Genomic DNA, 23,489 nt, shown 5'->3' with positions numbered 1-23,489 from the left:
ATTGATTTTTTTTTCTTTAAAAATATTTTAATTAATATTATGTCTTGGCTGCTAAATTACTGTCTCCAGCAGTTATTTAACAGTCGGAGACAGTAATTTGACTGTTAATTGATTTTTTTTATTAAATATTTTAATTAATATTACTGTATTCGTTGCTAAATTACTGTCTCCAGCAGTTATTTAACTGTCGGAGATAGTAATTTAACTGTTAATTGACTTTTTTTTCTTTTCTTAAAAACAATATTTTTAATTAATATTACTGTCTTGGCTGCTAAATTACTGTCTCCAGCAGTTATTTAACTGTCGGAGACAGTAATTTAACTGTTAATTGACTTTTTTTTTGTGTTTTTTTTAAAATTTTTTTGTTAATTAATATTATTGTCTTTGCTGCTAAATTACTGTCTCCTATAGTAATTTAACTGTTTCATACAGTAATATTAATAATATTACTGTTCGGGAAAATAATATTCATAATATTATTGTCCCAAACAGTAATATTACTGTCTGAGACAGTAATTTAGTAGCCAAGATAGTAACATTAATTAAAATAATTTTTTCTAAGAAAAAAAAGTCAACGCCGGAGACCTGCGGTCAACGGTGGTTAACCGGCTGAAAAAAATTTCAGAAAAAAAAGTTTTCGAAAAAGAAAACAAAAAAAAAAGTCAACACCGGAATCTGGCTGGAAAAAAAAAATTCAGAAAAAAAATTATTTTCTGGAAAAAAAAATATTTTTTCAAAAAATTATTATTTTGGGGGTTAATGTGATATATTTGTTTAAATTCGGGGTCAATGTGTAATATTAAGGAAGTTAGTGCATAATGGATGGAATTGATAAGTATTATATTATGGAGGGTATTTTACTAAAGATATGGGGATTAGTTTATTTGAAAGACTGTTTTTTTGGGAACCAATGTGCATTTAAGTCCCTTGTGATGGGCCTTTTTGCCGTTCGCCCTAAATTAAATTAATGATGAAATTGAAGCACATAAGGGTATGACGGACTATTTTAGCCTTTTACAAAAATTTGGACCATTTGTGTACTTATTTGTAAATGAGTTTATTGTATGGATCTCTTTATAAATAAGTACCGATTGATGGGCTTATTTGTAAAGATTCCTTATAATAATATATTATAGTATACAATCAACATCCGGTCCTTATTCTAATAAAGTTTTTATGGAACTTAAGGAAATTCTTGGTAGAGCGAGTGTTGAAAAATCCAAGAAAAAGTCAAAATTTATAGAGAAAATTGAAGGAGCTGAGTAGTGTTGAAAAATGTCAAGGATGTATGATAGTTGGGAGAGGTTGGTTGCAGCTGTTCTCAACTTAGGCACCTTGCGCTCTGCGAAAGCTTCAGCAGCGATTTCAGTTCACGTTTCAGTTTTGAAGATGATACCTCCACTCCAACTACGTATCTCAATACTCTGATTTATATCGATCTTGGGTGTCTAATTAAGATTCTTATTATCTTAAAACTAACCATGTACCAATTATTTTTGGGTTTTCTGTATTTTGACTTCATTTTTTTTTCTTTCTATTGTTGGCACTTCCCATTTTATCTAATTCTCTTTTTATTCTGGTTTATACCTTCAATTTGAAAATTGTCTAAAGTTACCTTCAATTTTCGAGTGCAATTATGTAATTTTGTATTTTTAAACAAGTTTTATTAGCCATTCGGGGTGAATAAGATTTTAGCCAAAAATTAAATAAAATGATACATGCTGGAATCAAATTGTTGATTCCATCATAGGCAACATAAAATTTGCAATTTAGCCATTATGCTTTATGTCGTTGTCTTCTCGTGAATCAATCAATCAGTTTTTAATATGCTTTATAAATAGTTGGGATTAAATGAGTGGGTTGAGAAAGGCTTAATTAAGATTAGAAGATAATTTATTTATGATTACTTGTTTTAGTATCACATTCACATGCCAATATTACTCCTTGTAGTTGTAGGGATTCTTTGCTAAACATTTTTTATTTCAGGTGTCCTGAATTTCAAGAGATCAGAAGTCGAGTTTGCGTGTGAATATTTTACCAACGTGATAGGTTCTTCATCATTAGGCACTTTGTATAAGGGTACATTGTCAACCGGAGTTGAGATAGCAGTTGCAGCTATTGCATTTACTTCTGCTAATGATTGGTCAAATAGTCTCGAAGCCCTGTTTAGGGACGAGGTAACTTTTATAGAGACAATTAACGGTACGGTACTGCATACATACATAACTACATATTCATGAACTTCAATTAATTGAACACTTAATTGCCATTTTCAGATTGACACACTATCAAAAGTGAATCACAAGAATTTTATGAACCTAGTTGGATCGTGTGCGGAAGAGGAGCCTTTCACGAGGATGCTGGTTTTCGAATATGCTCCTTATGAAACTCTCTTTGAGCATCTACACTGTGAGTCTAATTAAACAAGTTCATCTATAGTAAAGTCCATAAATTTTGTGTCAATTTATTGTTTTGTTATTCCTGATTTATGAAAAAAAAATTAAAAATATTATTGGGTTCATATTGAATTGAAGTGTCAACATAAATACACTGGTAACATAAATACACTGGTGCATCGTCTAATTATTATGATCAGTGTTCTAAAATCGGCCGAGGCGGAGGCGGTCCCAAACCTTTACGATTTTAGTGTAAATGTTTGGAAAATCGGTTTTTTGCCTGTGAGGCGGTTTTAGGCGGTCTGAGGCGGTCAAACCTTTAAGGCAGGTCAAACTCGATGGCAAAAATCGGTCAAAAATCGTTTTTTTTTTCAATTCAAAATAAAAGTTGGAATTTTAATAAAAAAAAATGAGTTTATGTTTTATTTTATTTATGTTAACTGTTATTCTTAGAGAACTAATGATGTATGCCAGGAATATTCAAGAATAAATGTAAATTAAAAAAAATGTTTTTTTTATTTATATTTTATAAGAATATTTATATATTATGATCTTATTATTATTAAACTTTTATTATGTTATTAGGATATATACATGATGGTGATATAACTATGTTTAAATATTTTTTTATTTATGTTTTGAGTATTTATAAATAATATCTAGAAATAAATTATATTAAATTTTAAAAATCGATTTATTTCCGATTTATCACCGATTAATCACCACCGCGCCGATTAATCGTAAGTCCGTGCCTGACCGCGTCCAACCCGATTACCACTTTTTACAACCTTGATTATGATATATTAATGGATTATATTTTAGTAAGAGAAGCTGAACACTTGGACTGGGAAATGAGATTGAGAATAGCAATGGGCATAGCATACTGCCTAGAGCACATGCACCAATTGATCCCTCCATTATTCCATAGAAATCTGAATTCCTCAGCTGTGTATCTCTCCGAAGATTATGCTGCAAAGGTTTCAGACTTTGCATTCTTAGATGAGATTCATGAACCAAATATGCAATCTAATGTTTACAGCTTTGGGATCGTACTTCTCGAGATAATTACGGGTAGGCTCCCATACTCGGCGGGTAGTCTTTCGGTTGGAGATTGGGCCTCGGATTATCTTAGCAGAACACAACCGCTTAGAGAAATGGTTGACCCGACCCTTAAGACGTTTAGGGAAGATCAACTTCAACAGATTGGTGATGTGATAAGATTGTGTGCTAATTCAAAAGCGATGGAGAGGCCGAATATGGAAGGTGTTTGGGCCAAGTTGAGGGTGATAACGGGTATAGAGCCCCATGAAGCAATCCCGAGAGTGTTGCCACTTTGGTTGACAGAGCTTGAGACTCCATCTACTAGGGGCCAGGCCCAGCCCAAGGCCAAGGCGAGCAAGGCCGCTGCCGTCTTGGGCCTCCGAAAAAATCGAGTTTTTAGGGGCCTTCAATTTTGGTAAATGCAGCTATATTAAACTTGATTTTTCACATTTGACACTTCCCAATTGGAGCTTGATTTTTAGGAGCTCAAATTCATAAGTTCTTTTTGTATTTTTTATATTTTTTTCTTTAAATTTTGGGGGCGGCTCTTTGATAGAACATTTTTTCTCTAAATTTAATAGAACCAAAAGAAATAAAAGAAAATAACATTAATACCCTTAATGGAAAGGAAGATCAAACACAAAAAAAATAAAAAATAAAAAAACAAACATGCATGTATTTCATTTTCTTCAAGACCACACACAAAACCTCAAATTTCAAAACAATCAAAACTTCACAAAACTTACACAATTGATTAAAACACAACAAAATGGTAGTTCATATGGAAATAGAAACCATTGAAGTATATGACTACATATGACTATATAGTTTATTCTCTCTAATTGACCTGTTATTGCCCATCTTCTTCAACATCGACTTTTTTGGCTGCAACCGAAATTTACACCAAAAAACAGACTGAGATCAAGAGTAGATAGAAGAATAGGGAGAAATATACTTTAACCTCAGAATACGGCGGCGGTGGAGGACTCAAAACGATTGATCAAACCACAAACACACAAAAATCGAAACAAATAAAAAAGTACCCAAAAAATAAATATTCCTTTACTTTGGCCTCAGATCTCGCGGCGGCAGCAAAAACTCGACAACCACTCCTATCTATCGTCTTCCCTAACTTTGGACTCTAATCTCACGGCGACGACGACAGAGGACTCCACAAATTCCGAGGAGCGGCCGAAGGAGGAGCGGATCCAAGAACATAAATAAAAATAAAAATCATACATATCAACAAACGTTCATAAGAAAAGATCCAAACAAAAAAAAAAAAAAAAAGTTCACAAACAAGCACAAATGGATCCAATCAAAAAATGGATACATACATTTATAATCTATCTATAAAAGAAAAATATATCTCAAGGGCACTGAGGCGTTCTTTGTAGAACTATATCACAAAAAAATCAAGGAACAATAGCCATAAAACCTTGGAGCAAGATCCGATTAGATCGGCTATGGAGATTCAAGGCGGCGATTTGGCGGTCCGGCACGGTGAAGAGGCGCGACGACATAGATTGCGCAGGCGATGGGGAAGTGGCGGTGGGCGGCGAGAGAGAGAAGATAACGAGAGTTGAGAGAGAAGAGAAATCACGATCTGGTTTTAGTTCGTCGGGTTAGGGTATTAAAGACGACGACTATATGCAATCTCACAAATTACTTAGGAGAAGCCCAAATTTAATTTTCCACCAAATGAATTACTAAAAGACGATTATACCCTTTATAAAATACAAAATGCACAATAACAAAACTCCACAAATTCATTTGTGCAAGAGCACACCAACAAAACCCACTTTATCTTCTTCACAAACCCATTTCATACAAATTCTTAAAAAAAGTCTCTTCATCTTCTCAAAAAATCCTTAACACCCAAAACCCTCAGATCTTACTAAAACATGCAAAGTGTTGTAAAATGTCCTATTTATCTAGCTCTTTGGTTTATGTTTGTGGTAATACATAAGAATGTAAATAACAAGACAAAGAGAGCAATAGAGAATGCAAAGAACAATAATCCGTAGAGAGAAAATTTTGGGATACGTGGGGAGGGAGTGTTTCTCATTTATATAGGTGGTAGCCACCGGGAAGTTACAAAGGAGTTACATGTGGAAGTTACCTAGAAGTTACATCGCCACTAACACCATATATAGATATGGGAAGTTAATAAACTAGTGGGAAGTTGAAAACCATCAAGTGGTTATGTTAGGAAACCACACATTCCATACTATTTACAACACTCCCCCTTGGGTTCCTATCAAACCACTATTGTGCTTTTTGTGTTGCCTCGTTAAAACCTTCCGAGTCATAAAACCCATTGGGAAAAAAAAAACAATCTCGGTTAGGGAAAAGAGTACAACGCACAATCTTTTCAATCAACAAATGTTGCCTCATTAAAACCTTGTCGAGTAACTAAAACCCTGTGGGAAAAATAAACCTCGCACGAAGGAAAAAGAGTACAACAGGGCACTCGGGTATCTTCTGGATACTGAGTACCTACAGGGTACTCCCCCTCAAGTTAACTCTCCCTAATGTCTACAAGGGAGCGAGCTTGTATAATCTACGCAAGTCAGCATCCTTAACATACTTTTCCAAAGTGACTTTAGGCGAAAACTTAGTGAATAAGTCAGCGTAGTTATCATGTTTCATGATCTACTGAATCATTATTGTTTGAGCTCTTATTATTGTTGATTGAAGAAAACCTCATAACTATGTTCTTGGAGTTGTCACATTTAATGAAGCTCGTCTTCATTTGCTCAATGCAGTTAAATACAATCTCTTAGGATCTTTTGTGGTAGCCAATTCACAAAAATCTCGAACATGCTTAATCATGGCTTCAGGCCAAGTGCATTCACTCACTATCTTGTGAAACAAACATCATGCATGATTTGATCTAGTGACAACCGAGGTACATTTCATAGAACCCCAAGACATAGTTATTTTCCCAATACTTAACCATGGATTGGGAACGAGCCTTTTGTGGATATGACTTCTAGTCAATGCCAATATAAACCACAAGTTTCGCCTCATTCATTGATGCATATGGCGTGTCGGTAAGGTAAGATAAGTCTATCATATAAATTTACCGAAAAAGCTAAATCATATCGAGTACATGGAGTTAAGCATAATAATGCATATATTGCATTTACATATGGCACTTCTGGTGCTAACACTTCCTCGTCCTGCTCCATGAGACGGAATGAATCATTGGACATTTTCCACTTTCCAGCTCCCATAGGTGTTACTCGATAATTTCTCTGTATCCATAACATCTTCTCGATGTAATTTGATTGATGGACATAAATATAATTGACATGATAAATTTTAAGTTGGCAGAGACAACAAATTAGTCTCATTTAGATCTTTGATCTTGAACTCAAATTTTCAACAATTGAGTTTCTCTTACTTGATTTCTTCAGGAGTCCAAATCAAGTTCATGTCCTTAAACATAAATTGTAGTAATGGGAACAATCAAAATCAATTATTGTTCACATATTCTCTTCCGGAGCAATTACTCACTTAGGATATTATCATATTCTTCCGGAATATTTCAAGCCTCAATTTAAGTAAACGTCTCAACCCAACTAAGTTTATGTTCCGTGGTCTGGAACTAATTGTTTTGGGGAAACATAGTCCTTTAGGGACTTTCATATAAATATTTGTATCTAGATCCCCGTAAGATACTTTGTGACCACGAATTTAATAAGATTCACCATGAAAGAGTATACCTCTTTAAAATCAATCTCGGGTTGCTGAGGAAATCCTTGAACTATGAGATGAGTCTTCGAGCTCCCAATCTCATTTGCTCTTAGATCATTGTACAATGAGATGAGTCTTCTGGCTCCCAATCTCGTTCGAGCTATGAGATGAGTCTTCTGGCTCCCAATCTCGTTTAAGCTATGAGATGAATCTTCAGGTTCCCAATCTCATTTGAGCTATGAGATGAATCTTCTGGTTCCCAATCTCATTTCATTGATTGAGCTATGAGATGAGTCTCCCGGCTCCCAATCTCGTTTAAGCTATCAGAGAATACACATTTTTTTTTTCTCTTTAGTTATTCTTTGTTTTAATTATATTTATCTGAATAGATGAAGAAAAATATACATAAATGTTGATAAAGAAGATATGGATACATTCGATTTACATGATTATAGTCTTTTGTTAGTAATGATGTATTAGTTGAGTTGACGATGAACACGACACTTAGTCATGGTCATAAAATTAGATGTCACACGACACTTAGTCATGGTCATAAGATTAGATGTCAGTCTTTTTACGAAGATAGACAATATTGGACGTGTCTTCTAGTTCCCAATCTCATTTGAGCTATGAGATGAATCTTCTGGTTCACAATCTCATTTCATTCCTTGAGCTATGAGATGAGTCTCCTGGCTCCCAATCTCGTTTAAGCTATGAGATGAATCTTCTGGTTCCCAATCTCATTTGAGCCATGAGATGAATCTTCTGGCTCCCAATCTCGTTTGAGGTATGAGATGAGCTTTTTTGGCTCCCAATCTCTTTTCTTTTCTTTGTGAGTACTCACTTATATCCCATGGAACTACTGGTCTCTACACTCTTCATTTTATCAAGGAATCAAATTCAGCTTGGATTGATTTTTGTTTTCATTTCGGCCATCATCCATTTGTTTACGCTTATCAATTGATCGAGGTTTTATATCATCACTCGATAAAAAGTTCAGTAGCTACTGTGTAGAGAAGTTTATCATCGATGATCATATCATCCCAATACCACATCTCATTCATGCATGAATAACTAACCGAGTTTTGTCTATTCACGGGAATGGATATTAATGTCGAGGCGTCCCCCAACTTCGTCTACAGGACGAATCCATAGTCAGGAATTAGTTTATGAGATGGATCAGGTGGGATCCCATTTGTACTAGTGTTAACCGGATTCGATTGTTGGACATTCATCCACTTCCGGGGGTGAGAATCCTTTGGTCCCATTGCGCTCCCCCTTTCCTAGTAAGGGATGCAAGACTTGTTAGCATGGATTGATGGCCTACCCGTCATTGTCCTTCTAGGACATCTATCCCTGCAGGCTTATTTAAGATCTCGTCACTTTTTCAAACCATAGAATGAGTCTGGCATTATTCGCCATACACGACTTCACGCTGTTCTTCAGGAACATTAGTGTTGACATTCTTTGCAGATTTAGTAGTCGTCCCACACGACTTCACACCGTTCTTCAGGAACGTTAGTGTGGATCATCTATTAATCTATATATCAATTCTCTGAAGTAGGGGATCTTGATGAGACATAGTGGGGTCGTCTCACACGACTTCACGCCGTTCTTCAGGAACGTTGGTGTGGACGTTATTTCCTCCCCCTAACGGCGGGAAGACAATCTCATCAAAGTGACAGTCCGCAATTTGAGCGGGTAAGTGATCGCCTGTCTAAGGTTCTTAATTTAAGTTATAGATGGTGATACTTATTTCACATATATCTTCTTGGATTACCTCCAAGAAAGGAATTGAATCATCATAGAAAAAAAATGAGCTACTACAATGGGCATAATTGTGCCATGAGATACATAATGTGGACATTACCATAACCATCTATCAAAACTACATGTCCCTCATTTAGTTATCAAAGAGGTCTTGCTACAAATAGACATGAAATTAATAAAGTACGACTTAACTCTCAAGATAGTATGTGTTGTCGCACTATCTGCCATACATTTATCCCCACATGTCATGTCTAGAGAGTTATATAAATCTAATCACATATATTAAGTACTTCAGGTACTAAGTAAATTCATCAAGCAAACACCACGGAATAACATAACAATTAACTTAGAACACATAGTGACATAAATATATGATCCAGAGCATGAACTAAACATAATCAAAATACGAATATGGTTCATAACATGAGCATATGAAGTAAGATGGTTGAAATTCAATAAAATAATAAACCCGAGTAATAAAATAAACATAATGCATGAAATCAACAATTCAATCATATCCCAACAAGGGTTATTTGGTCAGATGTGCCCAAGTATGGAGGCTGAGTGACGGGCTATACATAGAAAATATTTGCCTCTACCAACTCAGTCTATGCTGGTGCATTATTATTTGCATCTCCAGCCCCAACGTTCCTCGCACTTCAGATGCGCGACTGTTGGGTGCTAAATACCCACACGCAAGTGCACGTATCGCAAACAAGTAGTAAAGTAGACTCGTGAGAGTCGGATGTCAATCCCACAGGGAATACGCAAATTATTTAATCCTAAGTACCAAATCCTAACAATTGTGATTTTTATCCAGCCTACGCAAGTTTGTCAAATTAATTAACTAAATAAATTAAACTAATTAAGAAAGCAATTAAACACGAGAAAATATCAATATAAAACGGATCTAGGATTTTATCTTCCCCCTATGCGATAATTCTTCACCCAATTAATCTCCTATCATGCAAGTTACGATTCTCGATTATTAACCCAAGACACGAAATTACTCATAACCAGTTGTCGCTGCGTTATAAGCCTATTATTCATAAAAGATTCACTATATGTCTATGCAAACCTAGTATAAATAAAGCATTAAATAACAAGTCTCGTAAACGGCTACCTAAGGTATTATCTATATGTCTACGATAATACATGCAATTAACACACTCATCCGGTGAAAACTACTCGAAGGCTCTTCTATCCCTGTTCTAATTATTAAAACGATCTGTCAATCAATTCTAACAATAACAAATAGCAACATAAATTAGCTACGTTCATGCGCTAAATAAGATCAAGATAGAAGAAATAATCGAAGAATTAAACTTGCATAAAAGTAGAAAAATAGGTTCAAATTACCACATAGGGTTCCAATAAAATCCTAGATTAAAAGCTTAGCTACTCGTAATTCTTATGATAAAAATAAAAGAAATAAGAAAAACTATGCTTGAGTCTTCGTTGATCTTCGTTCTTCGTATTTTGTGGTGTAAAATTTCGTGCTTATGGTGTAGAGACATGTTGCTTTTATAGGCTTTTCTTGATAAGGAAGTAGTAGAAATCTAATAGGAATCAATTTCCGCCACTTTCCCCCATCAGGACTTGTTCTTCGATTTTCGCCATGTTGGAGTCCGAATTTTGGAATATTGTGTAAATAGGAATTGTAGCCCTTGAAATTAGCTTTCCAATGCCGCCAAAATCACCTAATTCGGAGTTCGTATGAGAGAGATATGCTCGAAATCGTGGACACTGTCAAAGCTGTGGCGAGATTCCTTCTTCCAATTTGATTTGTTTCCTTATTTGCAACTTTTTCCTTTATTTTTGATCTTTTTTCCTTCATGGACACCTAATTCTCGTTTTTCACCTATAAAACACAAAATCAATCAATTAAAGCACAAATATAATTAAATCTAAACAAAAGATCCACGTAAAGTAAACGTATTGAGTGTAAAATCTACACTCAACAGCGACCAATTCTTAGATCCACTATATATATAAAACATATATTTATGTTCTGATTTTGAGCTCTATTCGGATTTTAAAGTTCATATACAAATCGTTTATAAACATTTGCTCCTTGCTTCAGGCAAGCGTATTGTCTTTTGGTAATCAAGACGACTAGTGAGGTTATCCCATTCTTTATGGGGACCCTTGTTTGATGAATAGTCCAAACGAAGGACTTCATCTAATTATCTCGTAATCAGAAACATAGTCTCAGCCTTCTGGGCTTTACCTAATACATTATCATCGAAAACAATCATTCTCAACTGGCCACTAAGCGTATGGATCTTAACATCCATTCTCCAACTAATATAACTTTCACCAGATACATTAAGTTGGGTGAACTTGAATTTGCTCATGTGTTTTATCTCAAATCAAATACAATAAAGAGTATTATTATTTCATGGGAATGTAACATCCATAAAACAGTTTCATTAACATTTCCACTTATTAGAACTTCTGGTCTAACAAATCATATAATGCATGTTTGTACATATTTATGTTTTCATTATTCACGACTTGCATTAGACAAAGAATATAAAATAACCAAATATTGCTTACCATACTTATGTCATAAAATTACATATGACAAATAAACTATGCGTCAATCGAGAATTCTCAATTAGAGATTGACCAAAGTCTTCATGCAATCAAGACAGTGTAAATTTGCCAAACATTAAAGACATATAGCATGCTGTAATATTGGTATAAAAGATAACCAAAACCGTGTAACTTGTCATGATATAAATCATAATTATCATGTATATATATCTCATACAAATTCCACGAACTAATTTGAAATGACTGAGATAGTTAATTACTAATTACCTAATTATATCCATAGTGCGGAATTCATACAATCACATTAGGCATAAGTAATAATATGTTAAGAGCATGAGACAAAAGAATATATACCAGATTTCATCACTTTGAATCTCAAACATTAAATCGATCATCACATATAGAAAAATACATAGAATCATATAGCATGATTGAGACGACAAAATTCATGACAATATTTCATACTTGAACATCCAATACTTTTGCCCGATAACAAGAAATCATTTCACATGCTCATAACAATTATTATATGAAATATGAAGGCATTTTAATCATACTATTCACAGAATAAGGACTACCAACCGGGTCATATTTTCAAATCATCCACGGCATAAATGAAGTAATGACTTGAACATAAAGTTTATTCATATATTTCATGCCATTAAATAGATCTATCATGCATCTCTTACGAAATCAAAATTTCAAGGAGATTAAAGTTTATTTAAAACACTTAAAATCCAAATATTACAAAGAATATAATATATTTTTTCGAGATTACCGTTTCACATATAAACCTGGGTCATAAGTTCTGCAAGTAACCTTGTCCCACGAACAATTACCTTTCCACGAGCACCTCGAATTCTTCAAGTATCCTCGCCCCATAAACAATTGTCTTTCCACAATAACAACGAGCACTTCGTGCTGATAACGTGTTGTAAAATGTCCTATTTATCTAGCTCTTTGGTTTATGTTTGTGGTAATACATAAGAATGTAAATAACAAGACAAAGAGAGAAATAGAGAATGCAAAGAACAAGAATCCGTAGAGAGAAAATTGTGGGATACGTGGGGAGGGAGTGTTTCTCATTTATATAGGTGGTAGCCACCGGGAAGTTACAAAGGAGTTACATGTGGAAGTTACCTAGAAGTTACATCTCCACTAACACCATATATAGATATGGGAAGTTAATAAACTAGTGGGAAGTTGAAAACCATCAAGTGGTTATGTTAGGAAACCACACATTCCATACTATTTACAACACAAAGGATGATATTATGGAGTCACAAGACATCAGTATGAAGGATTCTATAGAAAAAGTAGAAAACAAACTATGGATTAATGCATTTTTATAGCTAAGTGATGGATCTTTTAAGTTTCCAAAAAAGAAATTCGTGCTGTCAAAATTCGACACATGCATGTCGATTTATGTACAAAAATCGACATCAACATCTAGATGTCAAATTTTGTCACAAAAATTAACATCTAGAATTTTTTGCCAAAAAGTCGAAACACCAAAAAATCAACATGTACATGTCGAATTTTCTTCTTTTTCTTCATCTTCCTCCTCTTCGTCTTCTTCTTCTTCGTCATCGTCTTCTCTTCTTCTTTTGTTCTTCTTCCTCCATCTTCTTTTTTTCTTCCTCTTCAAGCATTGGCGTTCGCACGAAGGTTGAGTGACAATGGTATGGCGACGACGGTCAAGCGGTTGTGGTGTGCAATGGGTTTCATCGGCGGCGGTGATCCTTCGGCGACGGATGGACGATGGCAGTTCTTCTCTTCCTCGCTAGAGCGTTCCTTCTCGTTTTTTAATTTTCTTATTTTTATTTTTTGGTCTTGCGATAGTAATTAGGTCTAACTTGAACGAATAATATCAAAATCAATATATGGGTTATATTCGTAATTTTCAGTCTTGCTCTTAATAAGTTTATTTATACTATGGTCTTCCACCAAGTAAGGTGTTGCCCTTAGAAGATTTGTGATTGCAAATATTCGCTGCTGGTATTAAATTGTAACTAAAAGGGCAAAACATTTAGTTCAAGTTGTGTCAAATTAAGATTAAAATTTGGAGTTTTCACTAGGAAAAAAAATTCATTGGATTTCCTCTTGTATATTTCCAAAATTAGGAATATCTCACATTCTCCCTTTTTGCTTAATTTATGTAGTATTCGAAAGTTTTGGCACTAATCAAATCATACATACTATCACTAACAAGAAAAAAACGGACATTAGCTTCTAGTTCACACAGGAAACGAGAAAACCAAAGAAAAATGGAAACTACAGTCAGCCAATCAAATCGATGACTGTTTTAGAGACCGTTAATTCCCAGCAAAATACAGTACCTTAAATCAATGCATCTCAAGCTTGTACAGTGGGGCCCAAAATAACAGCGAAATCTACCCAATTGGTCCGAAAGGTACAAGTCGTTTCAGCACAGCGTACGAAAAGCATTGTACAAGTATCCTTTCCTTTGTTGGAATAGTATATCTCTCTCAACCTCGGTATATGCTTCCCGCATCTTCGTCTTATCCTTGCGCCATTTCCAAAACAAAAGGCGCACAGTCACACACACACACCACACGGTACACACCTTCCACCCCTCTTTCTCTCTCTCTCTCTCTCTCTCTCTCTCTAATGGCGCGAACTAATAGTTCGCCGCTTCTAAACAACAATAAAAATCTTCTCTTCACCTTCAATCCCAACCCCCCACAGTCGTTATTCTTCTTCAATAACTCGTTTCACAGCTCCAATTCTCTCAACTCTCCGTCGCCCAAACAGTTGCATTTGCTATTGCAGTCCCGAAAATCATGCACTCCGATCACCAGGGTCTCCACCGCGCCGGTGGAGTACGCGCCTTCGGCACCGGACTTTGGTTTTCAAGAGGAAATTGCCAGGCTCAATGGCCTCAGAGAAGCTCTATCCCGCTGCGGGACGCTGGCGGAGAAGCTGAAGACGATCAACTTGGATTCTAGGGTTAAGTCCTTTTCCAATTCGTGGAGGAATGGTTTGACTGATTACGAAATGTATTTGCTTAAATGCGTAGTGGCCGCTGGGCAAGAGCATGTGCTGGGTCAATTTGGGAGAGAGTTGGAGAATGGTGAACTGGAAATGGGGAGGAGTGCTATCAAAACTGCGCTGTATACATTAGCTGAGATGATTGAGAATTGGGATTTGAATGGCCGAGGCACAAGTCACGATTTCAAAGATGAAGATAGAGTGGCATTAAGATCTCTGTTGAAGATGCTTGGTGAAGTTGAGCAGTTCTATGACTGCATTGGTGGAATAATTGGGTTAGTATTTATGTTTATTTTTTGCCTTGTTATTTTGGAAATGTCATTTTTATATTTGGTTTTCGGTTAAAGTTTAATTTTCTGATATATGGCTTTGTTGTATACTCTGTTTCTAAATCGAGATTGGCAGCGCGATTAGGTTCTTTTCACACTAATGCCATTGATCTGCCACCCCTTAGGTTGTACTATGAATATGAATTAACTATATAGGATAGTTTGTTGCTATACTGCTTATCAAAATTAGTCTTCTTAAAGTAGAATTTGCAGGGAAACATCAATAAACACAGCATCAGATTTTACATAATTTTATTCAAGTGAATACATAATAACTCTTTACTTCTTGTAGTTGATCGTATTCTTTTCTTTCGTTTGACTTTTTCTTTTCGACGCGGGTGCTCATCTCGAATATTTGCTCATTTGGACGCTCTGGCCGTTTTACAACAAAAACAAACTTTTCCTGTCACGTCACATATCATAGTATTATTTTTCAGTTGAATGGAATAGCATTGTAATATCTTTCATAATTCATCTAGTTTTTCCTCTGGTTTTCTCATCTATACTTGTTAGCACTTAATAAAGCTTGATATCACAATGGGAAGGCCATTTCCCTAAATACTGAATGCTGTTCCTCACTGCTTAAGACTTCATCTCAACATTTTTAGTTGCTCCATTGCTATATCAATGACATATCGTTTTCATTCTTCACCGAGGAATGGAAAAATTCTGCATAGCTGTAGATTTTATAGACACTGAGGCCAGTATGTTACTTGATTATGAACTTCTTGACGTTTGGCATTAGGGAATTATCTCTTTTGCATTATCAACTTTTAAACATATTCCTGTTACAGTTACCAGGTGAGTGTGCTAGAGCTGCTTGCTCAATCAAGTCATGAAGAGCAAACCATTAATTGGTCCCAGCAAATAAATAAGTTATTGAAATGTCAGATTGTGGAAATTCATCCTCCCTCTGTTCTTCATCTTTCCGAAGCTTCTGAGTATGCATCTCAAGCCGCTCTTTGGGGGATTGAGGTAAGTTCATAATTGTGTTTCTTCCTCAGTTAAGAAATCTGGATTTAGTTATCTGGTATTACACATAACACATTTTCAGGGTTTGCCTGACTTAGGAGAAATTTATCCTCTAGGAGGGTCGGCGGATAGACTTGGCCTCGTTGATCCTGAAACAGGCGAATGCCTTCCCGCTGCAATGCTTCCTTATTGTGGGAGAACTTTATTGGAGGGCCTTGTAAGAGATCTTCAGGTATTTTATCTTTATCTTTGAAGCAGGGATTTGATCTGTGCCTATGGTGATTAAAGATAAACTGTTATTATGAATGAAAAATTTCTTTTGAGGGATCAAATCATATCCTATTGTAATATAATTGATAGCTTTTATATATACTCTGCCAGGCTAGAGAGTTCTTGTACTTCAAATTGTATGGGAAACAATGCATCACTCCCGTTGCAATTATGACAAGCTCTGCAAAAAACAACCACAGCCATATTACATGTCTTTGTGAAAAGCTCAAATGGTTTGGAAGAGGAAGATCGAGCTTCATGCTTTTTGAACAGGTTTAAATATGTGTATTCTGATGTCAATACTCGTAAAAAATGATTTTTTTATTGGGCCCGTTGTTTTATGATTTAGTCTGTCAATTCATTGGCAGCCTCTTGTTCCAGCTGTTACAGCAGAAGATGGGGATTGGATTGTAACAAGACCATTTGAACCGGTATGTAAGCCTGGGGGTCATGGTGTCATATGGAAATTGGCCCATGATAAAGGGGTTTTCAAATGGTTTCGCAGTCATGCAAGAAAAGGAGCAACTGTCAGACAAATCAGGTTTGGCTATTTCTTGTATTATACTATTTTGAATCCGGATAATACACTGACACTGAGACTTTACAGTAATGTTGTAGCTGCCACGGATTTAACTCTACTAGCTTTGGCTGGAATTGGTCTACGCCACCAAAAGGCAAGAATTCAATCTCTTATTCTTCTTAACTGCACATGGCAGAAATGCAACTCTGTAACATGTCATGGTGTATTGGGTGCAGCAAGATTTGCAGCCAACTGATATTACCGACTGGTATCTATCATATGTTATTACCTTTACTAAGACTGACAAATAAATCGTAGAGACTGCATCCGATGTTATTCATTATATTTTGGCTCAATCGCTCCAAACAACTGTTCTATGCTGTATCTATTTATCTTTTATGTTATACAAATCCCTTACGCCTTATTGGTCATCTTGTTCCTTACAGACGTCGTCTTATGGTTTTCACCATAATATGAGGGGTATTTTTCCTTCAAGGGTTGTATTAACCCTGAGGGGAGATGGATGGACATTATCTGATTCATTGTTACTGCAAAACTACATGTATTACAATATACTTATGAAAGTCGTTGGTCTAAAGTTACATACATAAACCATATTTGCGCATACTTAAGGGAGAAAAAATAAATTGGACTTTAATATAGGGCACCGTTAAGAGGCTTTGGTTTCTCTTTTGTCAGAAATTAGGATTTGCCTCATGTGAACGAAATGCTGGAGCAACAGAAGGCATCAATGTTCTACTTGAGAAGAAGAATATTGATGGGAAATGGGCATATGGTTTGTCTTGTATTGAATACACTGAGTTTGACAAGTTTGGAATCACTGCCGGGCCCCATTCTCCTAGCAGGTATTCTTCTCTTCCTAGTACCTTTGTTGTGACAATGCTATTCTTTCCATATATATATATCTGATAATGATGTGTTTTATCATATTTTCTGGAACAAATTGCTTTGAATACTTCTAACTTGTAATGTCTTCCTTCTCTTAAGTTTGCAGGGAGATTTTCCTGCTAACACAAATATCCTTTACGTGGATTTACCGTCTGCTGAGCTTATTGGATCAAGCAAAAACAAGAGCAGTTTGCCAGGAATGGTGCTTAATGTAAAAAAGCCAATTACATATATGGATCAGTTTGGAATGAAACACTGGTACAAACTTATGACTTGGGACTCTCTGTTAGCAGTACTCATATTTAACTAAAGAACTTCTTACTCGTATTTAAAGAAATTTTGGTAAAATATGTTTTATATCTATCTGTAAGTAGAAGTTCAGTATGACATCCTTCAGTATTTTTCGTGTTTTGATTTGGTACTTTACATTGATTAGAGCCAACAAAGGAACATTGAGTTTTGCATCAATCTGGAAAACATAAAACAAAGATAATGTAAAAGTCACTGTATGTCAGGTAAAGTAAAATGATACTGCAATTGAATATTTAAGATTGGTCACTTTGATTTTGATTGCAATATTTCATTGGGAACCGGGAAATTGAGGAAAGTATGTATGATTGGCTACTAAATAGTTGTATATTTCCAGATATTATCTTTATAATGAGCAGATAATGATAAATGTGCCTGTGGTTTGGTATAGACATTTCACTTGTCTTACTTGCATTTATTTTACATTTATATGTGGTCAATCGTCACAGTTTCATATATTATAAATCTCACATTTTCACCATATCCTCTGTATTTATATTTATTGTTCTGTAACTATTTTAATTTATTACTCGTGCTAGTGTTTCTGGAGGCCGTCTCGAATGCACGATGCAAAATATTGCTGATAATTTTTCCAACACATATTCGTCTCGATGCTATGAGGGTGTAGAAGGTCAGGACATGCTTTGAAGAATTCTATTATTTAATCTCATTTTCGGTGCTACATGGGATTTATTCTGATTAAAACATTTTCAGATGGGCTGGATACCTTTATTGTGTATAATGAAAGAAGAAAGGTTACTTCTTCTGCTAAGAAGAGGAGGCGACCTGCTGACAGTTCACTTCACCAGGTGCTAATCGACAAACAATTTCATACTTATTTTTTGAATTTCTGGATACTTATGTTAGCTTCTGATTGCAGACTCCAGATGGTTCTTTGTTGGACATCATGCGTAACGCTTATGATTTACTCTCTCATTGTGGAATTACAATGCCAAAGGTACACTCGAGATCTCTTTTGGCTTTATTTCTTAGTTATTTGTTGAATTACCTGAAAACACTGTTCCATCCAACGTTATGTTATAGTAGAAGAGTGGTTTATGCGAAACTTTAGTATATATATAAACTCTCTTCCTTGTTTTGCAGGTTGAAGGTAATGAAGAGTATGCTAATTCTGGACCGCCATATCTCATCCTCCTTCATCCTGCTCTTGGCCCTCTTTGGGAAGTCACCAGACAAAAGGTAAGTCAAATTTCTTCATTCAGTTCTCGTGCGTTATTATAATGTGAAGGTAATGTATACGTAACTGTATAAGTTCATTTACATTTGTGTTAAATTTTTTTTATTCTGCTTGAGTTTCATTTGGAACAATGTAATGACAGTCATCTACTTGGAGAATTTATTCCCTATTCTTGGTACATTTGTTGACTGTTTTCTATCTATCTTCTTGTTTGCCAGTTTCTGGGTGGTTCCATTTCTAAAGGCTCCGAGTTACAAATAGAGGTCGCCGAGTTTCTGTGGAGGAACGTTCAGGTAGTGTAATTGTGAATAATGAAAGTGCAGTTTCCTTTCATTTACTATTTCCTGATGTATCTCGCTTAATGCAGCTTGACGGAAGTTTGATCATCTTAGCTGAAAATGTTGTGGGCTCAACTAAGACTAATGAAATTGGTGAACCTATATTGCAGTATGGAAGAAGGTACTGCTATAGCCAGTTGTAATGAAATATGGAGACGAATAGCCAATAAATAATGTTTCATTTATACAGGTGTGCAAGGTGCAAATTAGAGAATGTAAGAGTAGTGAATGGCGGAATTGATTGGAATTCAGAAGATAACTTGTACTGGAAGCATGAAGTGCAGCGGTTTGGGACCTTAAAGGTTATCCTACATGGAAATGCTGAATTCGAAGCTACGGATGTTGTAATACAGGTCCGTCTGTAGTTTCTCTTGCTAGCATTATAGATATTATATACATATAATATGTATTGGGAGTAATTTTACATATACTACACTCTTGCATTTGTCATTTTAGACCTACACCAATATACTTATTGGCCAAGAATTAATACAGATTTCTGAATTGTTTGAAATTTGAATAGTTCAAAGATTGAAAAGCTAAGAAACGAAGTAATCTGTAACAAATATTATTCGGAGGACTAATGCCGGAGATTTCTGGGTTTTTGTGTAACTTCAAATTATATAATGCATCAATTATTTGGGACACCTCTGCGACTTGCAACTTCAAATTTTATAATGCATCAATTATTTGGGAATAACATCTTAATAATTTTTGGGTGGAGATTAGTACGTTGCAAGGCATTTCTTGGAAGAAAAAATCGATAGACTAAGGTTAATGAGCATGTTCATAAGTTGCTTAAAGTTCTGTACATTGAAGATTGATGTGGTGAAAACCATATTCAACTAGTTCAAGCTTGTTAACAAATGTGATAATCCTTAGTGGACACAAATTTCATTTGTTCTTTTCTCTTATAACAGGGAAATCATGTTTTTGATGTCCCAGATGGGCACAAATTGAAGATCACATCAGGCATTTCAGGTGTGTACACGGTTTCCATTTTTGTATACTTTACTTATTCAATGTTTTAGTGTTCCACCGCATTGTGGCCTGATTGCGCATGAATCAAATTGCACTTGAAAATTTCTTCGGTTAAGTTAAAACATTTTGTGCCAATATTGCTCGGTACTCCGCTAACAAATCTGTGTCAGGCATATCAGTTGTCTATTCTTTTCAACAGAGGTTAGCTTAAGAAGTAATTTATATTGGGAAAAGGACATGCCATTAAACATAATATTAGTTATTTCTCAGATGCTTTAAAGAAAACTAGGAAAAAATTAGGCAGAAGGCACATAGTATTTAGTTTGGCTAGTAAACTATTGTTTTTTCAATTAACGGTCTTGAAATATGGATTCATGACTTGTTTCGTTTATAAAATGGTGTATGGGTTAGGTATTATGATGTATGTGGGTTGTAGGAGAACTAAATTGTAACACGATCAACTCAAAATTTTGAACATACGTTATAGTAGTCCCTGGTCAGCTTTCCGTGGTGTATCGGGTGTTTGAAAAAAAATGTTATATCATGTATTATGGTGAGAGAACATATGTTCAAGTTCAATCATATCTCTTTGATTTAAAAAATTGTATACCTCTCTATAACTCTTATAATTTGATTGAATTATGACTTCAGGTTTAGAGATGAAGCTGAAGCCTATAGAAGATGAACTGATGGATAGTGGAACCTGGTTTTGGAAGTACAAACTAAACGGCACACACGTCGAATTGGAATCTGTAGATTTTTAAGTCCAAATTCCACATCATGTGAATTATTGTTCACAGATAAACGCAGTGGTCTCGCATTGGTTGAACACAAGTTTAACCCTTTCCAGAATCATGTTCATTTGTAATAATTTGTAATTTATATGTATATTTTGTAAAAGATGAACAAGGTCAATCTAATATAGTTTTTATAGTCTTTCAGTTTCTTCTTCTGTTATATTGCAAAAATGTTAATATTAAATCCTTGTTTATCTATTTTACATAATAATAATTTTGGTTTTAAACCATTCACCTTTACTAATTGGACAAGGCACATGCAAATTGACGACCATTTCGCATTTGTTAGTGCGGTGAAAATTTGAGTAACATTGTTCGTATATCATCTTAAGCAGAAAAGGATTCATCAAACTGTCTTCGTGCAGGTTAGTCATATATTGTATATTTATGTCGAACAATATTTTTCATAGCTTAATCTCATACAACTTTTCTTAATTCGTGAATACGAGTATAAGCAAGAGGGATGTATCATAGTATTTGCTTTTGTACTTAGTTTCGGTTGTTGAAAAACTGCAGTATAATGAAGAGAAACTTTTGCCAACATTATTTATTCATGATTCGGCTGCTCTGCTCTGTCTTTTTTGATCTTGATGGTTTCAACACTTATGCAACCATTTTCTCATCATTAATATAATTAGTTAATTGTTAGCTTGGAAGTTGGAACTTTTTCCGTGGGTATTATGCTTAATTTATTTGGTTCATTGTACCATAATAATGAGCGTTTTGCATCTCATCGCCAGTATTCTTTCTTAGCATTTCATTATGTTTTTCTTTTTTTTTTTTTGAATTTTGTGAGTTGTGATTTTTCTTCAAACGACTACGTTGGCATTATCGCTTTAATTATGCAAAAAATCTAAATAATTTAATATAAGAAAATAATATAATATAACTAATTTACATAATTTCAAAATGATTTTTTCAATGGCATTTGCTCTTAATTATGCCATTTTTTACACTTTACCCCTTCAACTGTAGTAAAGAATGGCCGGCAAATAACATGTAGGAATTTAATGTCATGGAATTGTGTCAACATATTTGAATTCAGAAAATAATTGAACTTTTGTTGTAAAATGGTCTATTTTTATTGCTCTTTGGTTTGAAAATTATAAAATAGGGTAAATTACAACTACCCTTAAGGTATGGTCAAATTACAAAACCCCCCTCTTGTTTGGATAATTACAACCACCCCTCAACTCCTCAAATTTAATGGAATCTTCGAGATTATATAGAATATTATCGCTTTTGTACCCGTTTTATCCCATTCAAACTCTACATTTTGAATCAAGGTGATCATAATATGTGTTTTTTGGCTTGTATGTATCAGATTGTGGTGCATCAGAAACTGTACTTTTACACAAAATGAGTACAAACTAGAGCACATTCCACAAAATCTAGATGATTATGTTGAATTTGACACTATAAGGATGGAAGTGTAAGAAAAAATCATAGTTGGGGGTAGATGTAATTATTCAAACAAGGGCATTTTTTTTTTTTTTAAATTGACTATACCTCAGGTGGTTTTGTAATTTACCCTATAGAATACATATAAGATAATATAATGTAAACAACAATTTAAAGAGACTCAGATAAATGTAAATGAACAAGATCCGGCGAGAGATAATTCATATTTGTTGGGTGTGCACTTGAATTGGGTGATGGAGAGATTTTATTATATGTGTAAAAGTATTAGGAGTTACAAGAAGTTACACAAGGAGTTATATAAAAATACGGCGACTATATGCAATCACAAAATTTACTTAGGGCAAGATTAAATTAAATTTTATGTCCAATTAAGTGTAAAAAAACTATAATGACCTTAGTAAAATATAAACAAAATAAAACTTAATTCTATTAATTAACCTTGCACCGAATTTAATAATAATAAAAAAAAGTTATGAAAACACAATTGAAAAACGGGAGGGAAGAAAGAAGAGGACTACTTTCAAATTCGCTGCGCCGTCGTCGTCGCCGATGGAGTCGACCACCGCCTTGTAAAATTTCGACACACTGGTGTCGAATTTTTCACTAAATTTCGACAATAAGTTGTTGCCGATTATTTGCACTTTTTTCGACATTTGTGTGTCGATATTTTGTTCAAAATTCGACGTCAATGTGTCGATTTTTAGCAATTAAAACGACATGTTGGCGTCGATTTTTTTAGAAACTGAAAAATTCAACTCTATAATGTTGTTTTTATAGCTAAATATCGACCTGTAAACGTTGAATATTTGTGTACGGGAAATTATTTTCGAGAAACGAGAAAAACAATCACAAAGCTTAAAAAAGTACAATATTTCTTATCCCATTGTGTTCTTCGACCTTAGAATCATCCATATTGATGTCTTGTGTGTCCATAATGTCCTCATTTGCAAGTTTTAATAAGATT

The 23,489-nt window shown here is 34.8% G+C and overlaps 2 protein-coding genes across 2 annotated transcripts; both read left to right on the top strand.

The window, feature by feature from the left end:
* Positions 1–1,973: 1,973 nt before the first annotated feature.
* LOC105951214 (putative inactive receptor-like protein kinase At3g56050) lies at positions 1,974–3,992 on the top strand (the record flags this gene model as incomplete). Its single annotated transcript, XM_012974601.2, has 3 exons — positions 1,974–2,177; positions 2,277–2,409; positions 3,219–3,992. Coding segments are annotated over 3 exons (975 nt in total), but the record flags the coding sequence as incomplete, so codon positions are not given.
* A 9,839-nt stretch (positions 3,993–13,831) lies between these two features.
* On the top strand, positions 13,832–21,247 carry UGP3 (UDP-glucose pyrophosphorylase 3). Its single transcript, XM_012974545.2, has 17 exons — positions 13,832–14,755; positions 15,604–15,784; positions 15,864–16,013; positions 16,163–16,324; positions 16,420–16,592; positions 16,659–16,725; positions 17,271–17,437; positions 17,580–17,738; positions 18,329–18,420; positions 18,504–18,598; positions 18,670–18,747; positions 18,894–18,989; positions 19,206–19,280; positions 19,355–19,446; positions 19,516–19,678; positions 20,246–20,306; positions 20,958–21,247. Exons 1-17 carry the CDS (start codon positions 13,971–13,973, stop codon positions 21,068–21,070), a joined length of 2,709 nt encoding a protein of 902 aa, XP_012829999.2. The 5' UTR covers positions 13,832–13,970; the 3' UTR covers positions 21,071–21,247.
* Positions 21,248–23,489: the final 2,242 nt, after the last annotated feature.

Source organism: Erythranthe guttata, chromosome 6, assembly GCF_056151865.1.
Source record: "Erythranthe guttata isolate IM_541 chromosome 6, IM_541, whole genome shotgun sequence".
Lineage (NCBI taxonomy): Eukaryota > Viridiplantae > Streptophyta > Magnoliopsida > Lamiales > Phrymaceae > Erythranthe > Erythranthe guttata.
Note: the sequence above shows the minus strand (reverse complement) of the source record. Positions and strands in the feature narration are given on the sequence as shown.

Bases quoted from the DNA above. Each gene is read 5' to 3' on its own strand.
- UGP3 (XM_012974545.2), top strand. From the start codon at position 13,971: ATGCTTCCCGCATCTTCGTCTTATCCTTGCGCCATTTCCAAAACAAAA. The intron at 16,726-17,270 runs GCAAGAATTCAA...CTCTTTTGTCAG, and splicing joins TTGGTCTACGCCACCAAAAG to AAATTAGGATTTGCCTCATG. The intron at 17,739-18,328 runs GTACAAACTTAT...TACTCGTGCTAG, and splicing joins CAGTTTGGAATGAAACACTG to TGTTTCTGGAGGCCGTCTCG.